Source organism: Quercus robur, chromosome 7 (genome assembly GCF_932294415.1).
Source record: "Quercus robur chromosome 7, dhQueRobu3.1, whole genome shotgun sequence".
Lineage (NCBI taxonomy): Eukaryota > Viridiplantae > Streptophyta > Magnoliopsida > Fagales > Fagaceae > Quercus > Quercus robur.
This window is the reverse complement of record NC_065540.1, coordinates 39,680,173-39,695,301: the sequence shown is the minus strand read 5'-3', so window position 1 is coordinate 39,695,301 and position 15,129 is coordinate 39,680,173. Positions and strand designations below refer to the sequence as shown.

The 15,129-nt window shown below is 35.2% G+C and overlaps 1 protein-coding gene across 1 annotated transcript; it reads right to left on the bottom strand.

Annotated features, from left to right (window-relative positions):
* Window positions 1–4,211: 4,211 nt before the first annotated feature.
* LOC126691390 (pentatricopeptide repeat-containing protein At1g61870, mitochondrial-like) lies at window positions 4,212–14,442 on the bottom strand. Its single transcript, XM_050386437.1, has 3 exons — window positions 13,949–14,442; window positions 13,849–13,888; window positions 4,212–5,120 (listed from the first exon to the last, which is right to left on the bottom strand). The coding sequence occupies exons 1-3, from the start codon at window positions 14,440–14,442 to the stop codon at window positions 4,311–4,313; spliced, it is 1,344 nt and encodes a 447-aa protein (XP_050242394.1). The 3' UTR covers window positions 4,212–4,310.
* Between the last annotated feature and the right edge of the window lie 687 nt (window positions 14,443–15,129).

The following is a 15,129-nucleotide window of genomic DNA, read 5'->3' as shown; positions in this document are numbered from 1 at the left end:
CAACTAGCTAATCGATTATTGGATTCTGGATTCAACATGTTCTTTCCACGAGACTCCTCATAGAGATTGGTTTGACACTTGCAAGTCAGTTAATTGTGGTTCTGTTCTAATGGGCAACGACGCTGCTTGCAAAGTTGTTGGAATAGGAGTAATTAAGATAAAGATGTTTGATAATGTAGTGAGGACATTAGGAGAAGCATGACATGTTCTAGAGGTGAAAAAGAATTTAATTTCATTGGAAACCCTAGACTTTAATGGCTATTGATATAAGTTTGAGAATGGGTTAATGAAGGTGTCAAAAGGCGCTATGGTTGTGATGAAGGGGCAGAAAGTAGAGGGTAAAATCTACAAGTTATTCAGCAACACCATTGTAGGTGGAGCTGTTGTGGTGACTGAATCTAAGTAGGATGATACACTCTTGTGGCATATGCGACTGAGGCATTCGAGTGATTGTGGTATGAGGGAATTGCAAAAAAGAAATCTATTGGTTGGAGCTAAGTCATGTAAGTTAGATTTTTGCAATTACTGTGTCATGAGAAAGAAGTGTAGGATGCGATTCAAAACAGCCACGCATAAGATAGAGGGTATATTGGATTTAGTACACTTTGATATTTGGGGGTCGGTGAAAGTGGTCTCTAAAGGTGGAGCTCGGTATTTTATGAGTTTCAATGACGATTATTCTAGAAAGGTTTGGGTTTACTTCTAGAAGAACAAGTTTGAGGCATTTGCAAAGTTCAAGAAGTGGAAAGTCAAAGTGGAAAACCAGACTGGAAGGAAGATCAAGTGCCTAAGATCTAATAATGGCACTGAGTATAAGGATGGGGAGTTCTTGAAGTTTGTGAAGAGTATAGTATCAGGAGGCACTTTACAGTATGAAGAACACCTCAACAGAATGGGATGGCTGAGATACTTAACTGGAAAATCAATTAGATAGTTAGATGCATAAAATTGAATTCTGGGCTTCCCAAAGTCTTCTGGGCTAAAGCAGTGAACATGGCTTGTTACATTCTTAACCAATCGCCTAGAGCTGCACTTGATGGCAAAGTTGTTGAAGAGGTATGGATAGGTAAAGAATTTGATTACTCATTTATGAGGATATTTGGGTGTCCAGCCTATGTTCTTATTCCCATCGACGAAAGGTCAAAGCTTGATTCAAAATCCAAGAAGTGTATTTTTCTCAGGTTCAAGAAAGGAGTAAAATGGTACAAGCTTTGGGATCCAATGACACAAAAGTTGGTGATTAGTAGGGATGTGGTTTTTGACAAAAAGTACATGATAAAAGTTTTTAGAAAAGAAGAAGAGTCTCAAGAAAAGGGAAGTAGTGGTGACAACAATAGATCAGTGGTTCAGGTGGAGCTAGATGAAGTGGAGTCTTAGCTAGAAAAGGAACCTCATAATAGTGATCAAGAAGATCACAATATGATACCAAAACGGTCTAAACGCAACATAAGATCACCAATTAGGTATGGTTTCGAGGATCTTGTTTCTTATTGCTTAGTAATTAGTAGTAAGGATCCTTCCACTTTTCAGGAAGCAATTCATAGCTCTGAAAGGGACAAGTGGATGGAAGCTATGGTAGAGGAGATGGAGTCCTTGAACGAGAAAAAGAATTGGGAGTTTTTAGTACCTCCAAAGGGAAAGACCCCAATAGGTTGCAAGTGGGTGTTTAGAAAGAAGGAAGCAGTATCAGAAAATGAAGGAGAATGGTTCAAAGCAATATTGGTAGCAAAGGGATATTCACAAAGACATGGGATTGACTACGATGAGGTTTTCTCACCTGTGGTCAAGCATACTTCTATCAGGGTAGTGTTGGCCTTAGTAGCACACTAGGATCTGGAATTAGAACATCTGGATGTGAAAAAGACATTCCTTCATAGGAATTTGGAGGAAGAAATCTTCATGGAACAACCAAAGGGGTTCAAGAAATCAGGTACAGAGAATCTTGTCTATAGATTAAAGAAGTCACTCTATGGGCTTAAACAATCTCCCAGACAATGGTTTAAGAGGTTTGATTCCTATATGATTCAGATTGGTTACACCTGTTGTAAGTATGATTGATGTGTATATGTTAAGATGCTTAATGATGGTTCTTATATTTTCTTGTTATTGTATGTCGATGATATGTTAATTGCTACTAAGAGCATGTGTGAGGTTGATAGGCTAAAAGTTTTGTTGTGCAAAGAGTTTGACATGAAAGACTTGGGTACTGCTCACAGGGATAGACAATCAAGAAAGCTATGGTTATCTCGGAAGAACTATATCAGAAAAGTTGTTGAAAAATTCAACATGCAAGATGCTAAGCCCGTGAGCATCCCATTGACGAATCATTTCAAATTATTTGGTAGTCAGTGCTCAAAGAATGAAAAAGAAATTGAAGACATGTCAAATTTCTATATGCAAGTGTAGTTGGGTGTTTAATGTATGCGATGGTTTGTACTAGGCCAGATTTGGCTCATGTAGTGAGTACTATCAGTAAGTACATGGCAAATCCAAGTTGAGCGCACTGGAATGTAGTGAAGTAGATATTCAGATACCTAAATGGAACCGCAGGATATGGGATCTTGTTTGCAAGGCAACGTGAGGAAAATTCAGTGGCTGGATATGTGGATTCAGATTATGTAGGCAACATGGATGACAGATGGTCTACTACAAGATATGTGTTCACACTGTTAGGAGAGCCCAAGTGTTGGAGATCCAAACTACAATCTCTAGTGGCTATATCTACTATAGAAGCTGAGTACATGGAGGTAGCTAAAACTGCAAAGGAAGCACTATGGTTGAAAGGGCTAGTCAAAGAGCTTGGTTTGAACCAAGGAGGAGTTCAGTTGCATTGTGATAGTCAAAGTGTCATTTACTTGGCAAAGCATCAAGTTTATCATGCTAGGACAAAGCATATTGATGTAAGATTCTACAAGATAAGGGAGTTGACTACTACAAGAGAAATTGTTTTTGAGAAGGTTGGCACTTCAGAAAATGCAGCTGATGTGTTAACGAAGTCGGAACCTACAAACAAGTTCAAGCACTGCTTGGACTTGATCAGTGTTTATGGATTTTGATAGCCCATAAGGGCTAAGGTGGAGATTGAAGAGTTTATTTTGTGAAGCTTGATACAATTCAAGCCAAGGTGGAGATTTGTTGGAATGGCTTGAGTTGTCAAACTTAATGACTTGACATTAGGCAACAAGCCATTAAAAGGATTGCATGCCCATGTCAAAAAGTTTGGATGATATTCAACCAAATACCACGCGTGAAGAAATACAACAAGCCTGCATTATATGTTGTCTTGCAAGAATTGTCAAAAAGGCAAGGAACAACACCTGACATGCAAGCCAAATTCAAGCTTTCTTCTTGTAGCTAAAATGGATGACTCCATTGGCAATAAATGTTGGCCATCTTCTTTTGGCATGATAAGTTTCATGCGCTGAAACTATTAATATTTTGGCTGAACCTTTAACTATAAATAGAGATGGAGCAAGAGAGAGTTCCTACAAGAGATAGCAAAGAGCTTCCTCTATGTGCGTGCACCAAAGATAGGAAGCTAGAGTGTCCTGCAACTTTTGACTAAATATAATAGGGTATTCTCTATTTATTTGTGAGAGAACCAAGAGTGTATTTGGGGTTTGAATTTGTGTGAGAGTGTCTTCAAGCTATTGTTGTAATCTCCAAAATCATAGTGAAACTTTATTCTGTCACCTCTCGTGGACGTAGGCATATTGTTGAACCACTTAAATTTCTTGTGTCATATTTTCTTCTCTCTTCTTTAACCTTGTGTAAGAGCATTAGCATTGGAAAATGCTAATGCTATCCTATTTTACCATTCTAAAAACTCACTTTATCATTATACCATCTTATTTTACAATACCTCCACATCCCAAAACTCTATTCTTATTAAAATATTATTTTTTAATCTTTCTCTACTACTACTTTCCAACCGTCACTTTTTTCCAGATTCCAACAGCTCCACCATCACCAATCACCGCACCACCACCACCACACCACACCTCCACCTCTACGGCTCCACCATCATCAATCACCACACCACCACCTCCACGGCTCCACCATCATCAATCACCACACAACCACAGAAACCGCCGATCAACCCCGATCACAACAGGGGAAAAAAAAAAAAAAAAAAAAAACCAGATCAACCCAATCAAAACCCAAACACCGCCACTTGATCAACCCAAATCAACCACCAAAATCCCACCGGAACAAAAACCCAAACACCGCCGATCAACCCCGATCACAACAGGAAAAAAAAAAAAAAAAAAAAAAAAAAAAAAAAAAAAAAAAAAACCAGATCAACCCAATCAAAACCCAGACACCGCCGCTTGATCAACCCAAATCAACCACCAAAATCCCCTATTCACTCCATGGCTCTCCATCAATTTCAAAACTTTCCCAACATCCTCAAACTTCTCCTCCTTATAAAACCCAGCAAGCAAATTCCCAAAAGTAGTGGCATTCGGCTTCACAGACTTCCTCTCCATCTCAGCCAAAACAGAGTACCCAGAACTGGTCGAACCTGATTCCGAAAACCCTTTAATCACCGTATTAAACGTATCCAAATTCGGCTTAATCTCATAAAACTTCGGAAACTCAATGTAAACCCGATTCAGCTCCTTGTAATCCTTAGACAAAAGACAAGCAAAAAGCAAAGCGTTGAGAGATTTAACGGTTCGAGGAATACCCAGATCGTGAATTCGCTTGAAAGTGTCAATGGCTTGTGGGATCATCTTGGCTTGACCGTACAGAACGATAGCGTGAGAAGCGAAACGCTCCGTTTTGAGGTCGGGGCGAGAGGTTAGGAGGTCGTCGAGGAACTGGCGGATTGTGTCGAAGTGGTTGGATTCGGAGAGCTTGGAAATGGCGACGGAGAAAGCGATGCGGTCGAGGTGGGACTCGGGGGTGAGAGAAGCGGCGTGGCAGATTTCGAGGATTTTGTGTGGGTTCTGCTCGGATTTGAGGAGGGAGAGTGCCGATCTGGTCTTGGACTTGGAGGAGAGAGCAGATGAGAAAGAGAGAAAGGAAGAGAGAGAGAAGATAACAGAAATAATGAGGGAGAGAGAAATTTCGGGGGAAAATAGGATTAAAATATTATTATTAGGTTTAGAATTCTGCTACAGTGCAATTCTAAAGATAGAATTGCACTGTAGCAAGTATTGTAAAAAATTTACAATACTTGCCTTTAGCATTCCGGGATGTAACATGTTTTGAAGCTTAAAATGCTAAAATACCCTTAGATATGGCTTTAGCATCTGCTGATGCTAATGCTCTAAACAGATTATTTCACCATTTTTCACAACAAGTTAATAACCAAAACTTATCCTATAATTACAATTGATATTACTTGAATAGTTGATAGTACTCTCAAACAGAACTTTTCTTTTTCCATTATTAAGTAAACTGAATTGGACCGAATGGACTAAAGTGAACTGAAATGGATTGAATTAGACCAAATGGACCAAAGTGGACAAAATGGACTCAATTGAACCGAATAGACCGAATCAGACAGATGTGAACCAAATGGACCGAATAAACTATGGATTGCACTAAACTGGGTATCCAACTGTACTAGAGGGGTACAACGGTGCTAACTAGATATCCAATACATAAGACACAAAAACCATGAGTGGATGTCTCTTTACATTTGATGGTGTAGTTGCATCTTGGAAATCTTCTAAACAAACATGCATTGCAAGTTCCATATTGGAATCAAAGTTTATTACGTTAGATAAAGTAGGAGAAGAAGCAGAGTGGCTTCATCATTTCCAAGAGGATATACCAATGTGGATGAAACTTGTGCCTGCTATTTGTATACACTGTGATAGCCAATCAACAAATGGTAGGGCATAGACTTGTATGTACAACCGTAATTCTCGACATATTCGTCGTAGACACAATACCGTAAAGCAGTCGCTCTTAAGTTGAATTGTCTCCATTGACTACGTAAAGTCGAAACATAATATAGTGGATCCGTTAACAAAAGTTTTAAGTGAAGAGCAAGTAAACTAATCATCAAGGGGAATAAGTTTAAATACAATAATTTAAAGTGTCCAAGATGGTAATCCTACCAAACTGACTAGAGATCCCAAGATCTAGGTACAAAAAGGATAACCAAATCGTGGATGATTAGTAGTGTCACTATGCAGATAACTTCTCCAACACACTCTTATGATGAAATAGTGATTCATATAAAAAAACGGATAAACTATGCTTTTAATGATTTTTATACCTTGGAAATCCAAATGGGGTAGTGCATGATAGTCATAATAGGAAATCACCTATATTGGTGTGAAGTGGGCCTCTTTTGTGAGAATTTTAAGGTTGAATTCTTTAGAACACTCATGAAATCCAAGTTTGTTCAGGGTCAAAATGAACACAATCAAGAGAACTAGCTATGTTTGAAAAGGAATTGTGTGAATTCTATTGTGTTGGTATACACAAATAGTTGAATAGTTCAAGACATCATTCTTACTGGTTAACTAGTATTTCCAATAGTCTTTAACAAACAAAGATTCAAAGCCAAAAGCTATCTATCCAATACAGTGACTTTTCACACTGCTCTATCTGTGTATGCATTTTCATTTGCATTGTGTTTTGTTAGTTTCCATTCATGTGGAGGATTGTTGGAAAAATGGTTTATTAACGTCATGGATGCTTTCCCAAAACCATTAAGGTGTGAATAAGAAATTGATTCTGTAAGTACCGGTCCATGTGCGTTGGACCTTGTCCATCAAATAGCTTATCATTTTTTATTTTATTGTTTGTTTGTGCACATTGTACTTAATTCAAAAACACTATGTCTATTGGCTATTGCACTTTTTAGAACTCGTGTAAGTGTGTAACAAAATGTTTATTCACAATTGCACCTATTCTGAACTGGTGGAAGTATGCCTATAAATAATAATCCCCCGTTTTATTTTAGTTGATTTTTTCCTTCATTCATAAGAGTTTCTAGGGAGAGAGACACAATTTTGTTCATTGTGCACAAAGAATATTGTAGTGCTTCTTCTACGTGCTGTTGATCATTGTGTATTGGGAGACAGACATCTAAGAGACTCAAAGCTTCACTGAATAAATAGTGAAAGAAGTGAAATCTATCTTAAGGACATAGTGTCAAACACTAGCCTTGATTAGTTTTTGTATCAACCATTTTGCATTTATTTAGTCTGTAAGTTTTACTTTATTTTCTCTTATACATTTACACATAAATTTGTGCATATATTATTTATTGATCTTGCTCACAAAAGTATATTATTTGTGCAAATAATTCTAACAATGTTTACTTCAAAAAATAAAAAAAATGTATCGGTTATCCTTAAGGAATTAATAGGAGTTTGAATGTTATATATAAAAATTACTATTTGGCTTGATAGCTTTGGTCGAAGTGTTCCTCCTATGTGGGGGAGAGGAGAAAAAATTCTTCGAAGAATATTGAGTGGGTTTCTTTGATAAGTAGTTTGCTAGTTTTTTTGAGTTGAAAGATACCCATGTTTTTTATTAGAAGTTTTATACTGCTTGAGTGACAGAGTATCATTAAGTGTCTTAATAGTGAGTTAGTGTTTGGCATTTGTTTTGAATGTAACGGAATTTAGGTTAATGGAAGTATGTGAGTATTTTTATTTTTATATCTGTGGGCAATTGTGACTATTGTTTGTGAGAAAGCAGTCACATTTACCCCAAATTCCATCAAATTGGTATTAGAGTTCAAGTTAGATCACAGTATTAAAGCGATATTTATTGCATGTAGACACACTGTTGTTTAGTTGTAGTTCTGATATCAATTATTATCATGTATTGGTTAGTGCTTATTTAGATAAGGTAGATTTCTTGGAACAAATAAAGAAGATTTGTTTGATGGAATTTAAGTAAAGGTGGACTTTGTTGTAAATTGTCTCAAATTTCTATGTTGACTTGGTTATCTTTTTGGATTACTTTATATTAAATGAAAACCTACTGCTTACTATAGAAATAATTTCATATTTATTTTCAACTAAGTTAAAGGAGTTAGAGCTTTCTATATAGGGATTTCCAGTATGCTTTGGGCAGTTTTAACCCAAGTAATTATCCCATATAAGGAGAGGATAAACTCTTAGAAGAGCATGGTGTAGACACCCCATTTTGTGTCAATTAATAATCTTAAGTTCCAAACCCCAGTGAAGCTTGATAAATGTGAACCATGGGTAACTGAGGTACTCTCGATATTTTGAAAGTAATCACATATGAAAGGTGCTCAAAATTACATAAAAAGTGATGATGAAATATGGCATTTGTAAACTCATTTGCTAATATCTTGTGAACCATAACAAAATTTTGTGTGAGACTTGTTTTGTTAGAAAGTAAACATCCATGAATTTAGAACAGACAAAAATTTCACCCCAATTTAGATAAGCAAAGAATACAATATGTCCATTACAAGTCAGGGAAACAATGTTGCCAACATGTCAAGGTATATGTATAAACCCTCAAAGGCTGCATACATAGATTCAAAGCAACAGACGGAAAAGAAATCATTAAAACACTAAAATACTTTCCCCAAACTCTTTTTTTTTTTTTTGGGGGGGGGGGGGGGGGGGGGGTGGGGGGGGAGTGGGGCGGTGAATCCAATCATCTAAGGACATTTAACCCCCAAAAACCATCATTTAAGACTAAATATCCACCTTATGCTTCTATTTCAAAACACTTGATGTAACTCTAAGCAATGTTATACCACCCAGTAACTTGTTATTGGATTTATATTTTGAAAATCCCACCATTGGATTATACGTTTTAATATATTTTTAACATGTATGCCAATTAGATATTACTTATTATTCAATCCAAAAATTCATCTTTTATGCATTATTTTAAACTACAAAAAAAAATGAATTTAAACAATTGACATGGCTATTCAACTTTGATCATCTTGAAAATTTTCAAGCATGGAGTATATACAAAGGTAATGTAATCTGACAGTGGATTTGTCAAAATTTACATCAAACTAAAAAATATTGGGTGGTGTAACATTACTTAAAGTTACACTTGTAACTTTACACCACCTAGTAATTTTTTACTAAGTGTCTATTTGGAAATAGCTTATTTAGTTTTTTGCTAAATTTTTTTTTATTGAAAATGTGCTAAAATATACTTATTTCTTGAAAATTTTGAAAAGTGAGAAAATTTGGAAAAAAAGTGAGGTTTTAAAAAGTTATACATAAAAGCCAAAGCTGATGCCAAACTCACCCTTATTCATCTTTTGAAAATTACATTATTGAATTATATATTCTATATGTTATTAACATATATGTCAAACTTTGTGTTAATCGAATATTATTTTCTATTTGATCTATAAATACAACTTTCATGCACAAATTTGAACTACAAATACTTGAAATTTATCATTTGGTTGATGACATAACTATTGATTTTTAATATTTTCAAAATTAACAAGCATAAAGGATATTATATGTAAACATAAGCTAACAGTGAATTTGTCAAAATTTGTATCCCATTAAAAAAAAAAAAAAATAGTGTAACATTACTTAATGTTACACTAAGTGTAACTTAATCCTAAACTTTTATATAAATTAGCTGCAAATCCATGCAAGAAGTGCGAATATATAAATGTTATGTAATGGTTGTAAAATATAAAAAATAATAATTACTTCAAGTATTTTCTATTTAAAAAAAAATATTTCTACAAGTATTTTTTTTTTTAATCTTTGTATCTCTACAAATATATCATTCTATTATTTTTTGTGTTCGATTAATATTTCTTTTAGGCGAACCATATTCTTCTAACTTCTACTGTAGTGTGTTCTATTTTCCTAACATACAACTAAATTTTATAAGTTTCAAATTTATTATTCAAATCTCTCATGTGTTAAGGAATAAGGAGATTATCATGATAATCAAAACTCATTACAAAATTACGATGTTATTTTAACCAAAATTAAAATGAAACCAAATGAATAAAAGATAGACTCTAAAATAATTTATTATTCAAAAAATTGGCAAGTATATTCAAATTCATAAACATGTAGATTGTGCTTTGATATAAATTCAAATTCCTATTCTCAAAAAAAAAAAAAAAAAAAAAAAAGAACTATTAACCTAAAACAACATTCATAGAAGAGAGAGAGAATACTTTGTGATGGGACATTAAAAAAAAAATATTTTCAAAATAAAATTTTAAGAAAGAAAACATCCTTAATTAGATTTAGGCGAAAAATCACTTTTGGTCCCTACATTTTGGGCCTATTCTCATTTTGGTCCCTAACTTAATTTTGCACCGACCTCAATCCCTAAAATCAAAAAAACATGTACGTGTTGATCCCTTCTGTTATCTTAGTAACGGAAATTGTATATGTGGTAAACAGAGTGCACTATTTGCATAAAAAATGCTGACATCTCTAATAAAATAAAATTTCATGTCAAAAAATTTTTAAAAATAAATTTATTTAATTTAAACTGAAAAAATTCAAAAAAAAAAAATTTTAATACAATCTTATCTCAATCTCTCTTGGTTTGTGTGTGTTTTTTTAGTAACTTTATTTTTCTTCTTTCTTTTTAGATCCTTGACTTGGATATTTTTGCAATTTTACATCATTTTTGTGACAATTTCGTCAGATAGCATGTTTCTGAAAGTATTTAGGAAACTAGCATCTCGAGTCTCTTACACTCAAGTTCAATGTAGGAATTTGAGCCTAAGAGACTCGAGTTCACATGGAACTCGAGTTTTTAAGACTCGAGTTCCTTGAAAAGAAAACCAAATCTAAAAACACAAGAGTCTAACCAAAACTAGTAGAGACAACAAAAGAAAACCCAATCAAAAACCCAAAGTCGAACCAAAAGCAGCTAAGAGAAGAAGAAGAAAAAAAAAAAAAAAAACCCAAGCAAGCTAAGAGAGAGAGAAAAGAGTCGGTCCAAAACCAAACCCAAGTTACGTTGATGCTCGCTGCCACTCCGACGATGCTCGCTACCGCTTCGATGGAGGAGAAGAACACGCTGGAGGAAAAGATCCGATTCGATTAGGTATTTGTTTTGGGTTTTTGGGGCTTGGAAGTGGAGAGTGGGATGGTAGGAACTCAGATTTGGGGAAAGAAAAAAAGGAAAGAAGAACAAGAAACCTTCTAAGCCTCCAATCAATTCTGGGGTTTTTGATTTTGGTTTTCTTATAAGGAACTTGAGCCTTATAGACTAAAGTTCCACTTGGAACCTCACCAGAACATGAAACTCAAGTCTCTTAGGCTTGAGTTGCTATAGTAAACTTGAGTCTAAAATACTCGAGATGTTAGTTTGCTAAATAGTTTAGAAACATTACTAACTAACGAAATTGTTTGAAAATTGGTGTTATTTTGCAAAAAATTCCTCCTTGACTCCCTTTTCTTTCTCTCTCTTTCTTGGTTTGTGTGTTTTGTTTATATACTTGTTTTTCTTCATTCTTTCCAGATCCATGACTTGCTCTCTTTCATAAATCCCACTCTCTTGGTGTGTGCTTGTGTTTGTATCTTTCTTTTTCTTCTTTCTTTTCAGATCCATGACTCTCTCTTTCTCTCTCTCTCTCGTTGCTTGTTTCTTTTCAGATTTGGAATTTTTTTGGATTTGTGATATTGTGTTTATGTTCAAATATCAGCAATTGATGGATGTGGCCACAAGATTCAACCATGAGATCGAGAGAGTTCAAATCATCAATTTTCGGTTATGGATCTATGGGGGGAGAATGGTTTTCCAGCCATGGGTTTGTGGGGGAAGATGGATTTTCAGTCATGGATCTTAGGGAAGAAGAATAAGAAAACTATGGAGATTTTAGCCATGGGTCTTAGGGAAGAAGAACAAGAAAAACTATGAGGATTTCGGCCACTAATCTTAGGGAAGAAGACCAAAAAAAGGTATGGAGATTTTAGGTGTGGCCTGTTATGGGCCTTTGATGATTATGTTGGGTTTGAGAAAATGGGGGCTTTGGGATTTATGAATTTGTATTTGACCTAAATATTTTGGGTATTTTTGTGTTTGTTTCGCAAGAAAATTTATAAGTTTATGAGTTTGTTGGAGATTGGGTTTGTTTATTGGGTCTATGAATTTGATTTGCTGGAGAATTCGGTGTTGTATGGCTGATTAGGGATTCAGTTATGGACTTTGCGAAAATCATGTTATTAGAGCAATTTTTGTTTCTTTGTAGATTGGTGTTGGTTTGTTTTAAATTCCTAGGTTTGTTTATTTCATGTGGATTTGATGATTTTTTTGGGTTTATGGGTTTGATTTGTTGGAGGTTTCGATGGAGGATAGGGATTTTGTATGTATTTTTGCATGTTTAGTTGCTAAGAAAAGAAAAGAAAATTTCAATTATTTTAATTTTCAGGGCAACCATAGATGTTCTTTCCCAAAGAACATGAACATGTTACTCTTGTTCTTCCGAAAATAATGAAAAGAAAAATAGAAAGTAATTTAATTACTGTTTTTAATTAAATTGTATATATATAATTTTTTTGCTTTCTATTTTCAATTAAAATTAAAATTTTTTTAATTAATTTATATGCTGATGTGGCATTTTTAAATATTATTTTAATGGCCACGTTAGCTCCATAATTAACTATGTCAGCATTTATTGTGCAAACAGTGCATTCTGTTTGCCATTTAGACAATATTTGTTACTAAGATGACAGCAGAGATCAAAGTGGACATGGTTTTTCATTTTCAGGGACTGAGGTAGGCGCGAAATCAAATTAGAGACCAAATTGAGAATAGGCCTAAAATGTATGGATCAAAAGTGCATTTTCGCCTTAGATTTATATAAGAAAGAACAAAATCCATAGAGAGAGAGTAAGTACTCACAATTTGTGTATGAAAAAAACATGGATTAAATGAGAGAAATGATATCAAATTTTTACAAAATAAAATGTGAAGAAGAATAGTCAAAATATAAAGAAGAGAAAATGATGAGGGAAGTTTAACGGTTAAGTAGAGGGTAATGAGGACTGGGGAGATAAATAGGCAAAGAGGAAGGGGAAATGTTAAAGTAAGTGTAACAGTATACGTGGACTAATAGGAAGAAAAAAAAAGTTTTTTTTTTTTTTTTAATTGAGCTAGACTGTGGATGATGTGGCTATTGGTGTGGCGCAATAGAAATATGGCATCAATAAATACTACATTTCAACTTTTATATATATATATATATATATATATATATGTATGTATGACTCTATTTCTTTCTCTAATTTTCTCTATACTAGCACACTAGCATGATTTTATACCTTTCTCTAGTAGTCTCTTTTACACATAATTCAATATTGCTTTTAAACGCTTTTCAAAAGAAATATTTTCTTTCAGCTGTGATTACCTAATCACCATGTTCTAAAATAGAGTTTCTCAAAATACTTATCAATCTTAATCTAATTTGTTGTAGAAGGCGTTGAGAGTCCGGTCAAAAGTTTTAGTGATCCTCAAATAAGATAAGTCCTCCCCCCACATGACTCTTCTTTTGCTTTATTATTTATTTATTTTTTTATAGATAATCAGAAATTTATTATTAATGAGAAAAAAGAAAAGAAAAGTACAAGTTGTTCATGATTATGAACAACAAGAAAAAAAAGAACAAACAGCACAGCAAAACAAGAAACCAGGAAACTAAGCTAAGGGAAGACATAAACTCAGAGAGAGAAGAACAATGAGTAAAACCCCAACAACGAGACCACTCCAAAAGACTACGATAGCATAAAAACTTTAACTCGTCCAATGTCTTCTCATTATCCTCAAAGGAACAACGATTTCATTCCAACCACACAATCCACATTCAGCACCCTGAAACCAAATTCCAAATGTCCGAATTATGTTTCCCAAGCCACTAATGCCAACAAGATAACATACCTGCCACTGATCCTGGCATAACCTAATGAATACCAAAGGCCTGAAGCATTAAAGTCCACAGGGAATGAGTAACAGGGCAATGAAGAAGAAGATGGTCTACCGACTCCCCATCACTACAACACCAAGTAGCCAAAGGGCGACCCTAAGCATTAGATTGTCCAAAGTGAGGATCTGACCATGAGCAGCTTTCCACAAAAAGAATGCCACTTGCCTAGGAATCTCTAGTTTCCAAACACCCTTCCAAGGAAACAAAGAATTTGAGGCACCCCAAATCGCATGGTAATAAGACCGGGTGTCAAAATTACCATCACCCTTTAACCGCCAACAAAGAGTATCACTCTTATCACCCCGAGGAATACGAGTTTGGATAAGCTGGAGAAGGGAATAAGATGCAGCTAGCTCCCAATCTTCAAAAGCTCTATAGAACCTTAAATCCCATACTCTAACAGTACCCCCTTCTGGCATCCACAAAACCTCAGAGATACAAGCATCCTTGACTGCTGAGCACACATAGAGATCAGGATAGCGATCTTTTAGAGTATTGTCACCAATCCACCTATCATGCCAAAAGCGGATAAGAGTGCCTTCACCCATTACGAAAGATAGATGATTAGAGAAGCTCTCCCACCCTTCATTAATGCTTCTCCATAGGCCACACCCATGAGTCCTCCTGCACACTTTAAAACACCACCCCCTTTAACCCTCACCATATTTTGTGGAGATAACTCACCGACAAAGATGTGTATCTTCATGCCCATATCTTCACAACTATTTCCCTAATAAAGCTTGATTAAATGACACCACACTTCTAATCCCCAAACCAGCCATCTCAACGGGTAAACACACCTTTTCCCAAGCCATCAAAGGATATTTGAAACTCCCCTCAAAAGACCCCCAAAGAAAGTTCCTCTGAATACTTTCCAATCTAGCAGCCACAGATTTAGGAATAGTAAAAAGAGATAAAAAGTACATTGGGAGGCTTGAGAGAGTACTCTTAAGAAACATGAGCCTACCACCCTTAGATAAATAGAGACGCTTCCACCCATATAACTTCTTCTCCATTTTCTCCAAAATAGGATTCCAAATCAAAACTGTCTTAAAAGAAATCCCCAACGGCATCCCCAAAATATTTCATAGGCAAACTGCCCACTTTACATTGAAGAATATTACCCAGTGCGTCTAGATTATACACCTCCCCAACAGGGACAATCTCACTTTTCCCAACATTGACCTTCAAACCCGTAAAAGCCTGAAAACAAAACAACACCAACCTTATGGATA

What these genes read in the sequence shown, in the direction of transcription:
- LOC126691390 (XM_050386437.1), bottom strand. Translation starts at nt 14,442, where the DNA reads ATGGGTGAAGGCACTCTTATCCGCTTTTGGCATGATAGGTGGATTGGT. An exon ending in GTTGTAGTGATGGGGAGTCG is followed by an intron (nt 13,889 to 13,948) that starts GTAGACCATCTT and finishes TTAATGCTTCAG; the next exon opens with GCCTTTGGTATTCATTAGGT. An exon ending in TATGCCAGGATCAGTGGCAG is followed by an intron (nt 5,121 to 13,848) that starts GTATGTTATCTT and finishes ATTGCACTGTAG; the next exon opens with CAGAATTCTAAACCTAATAA.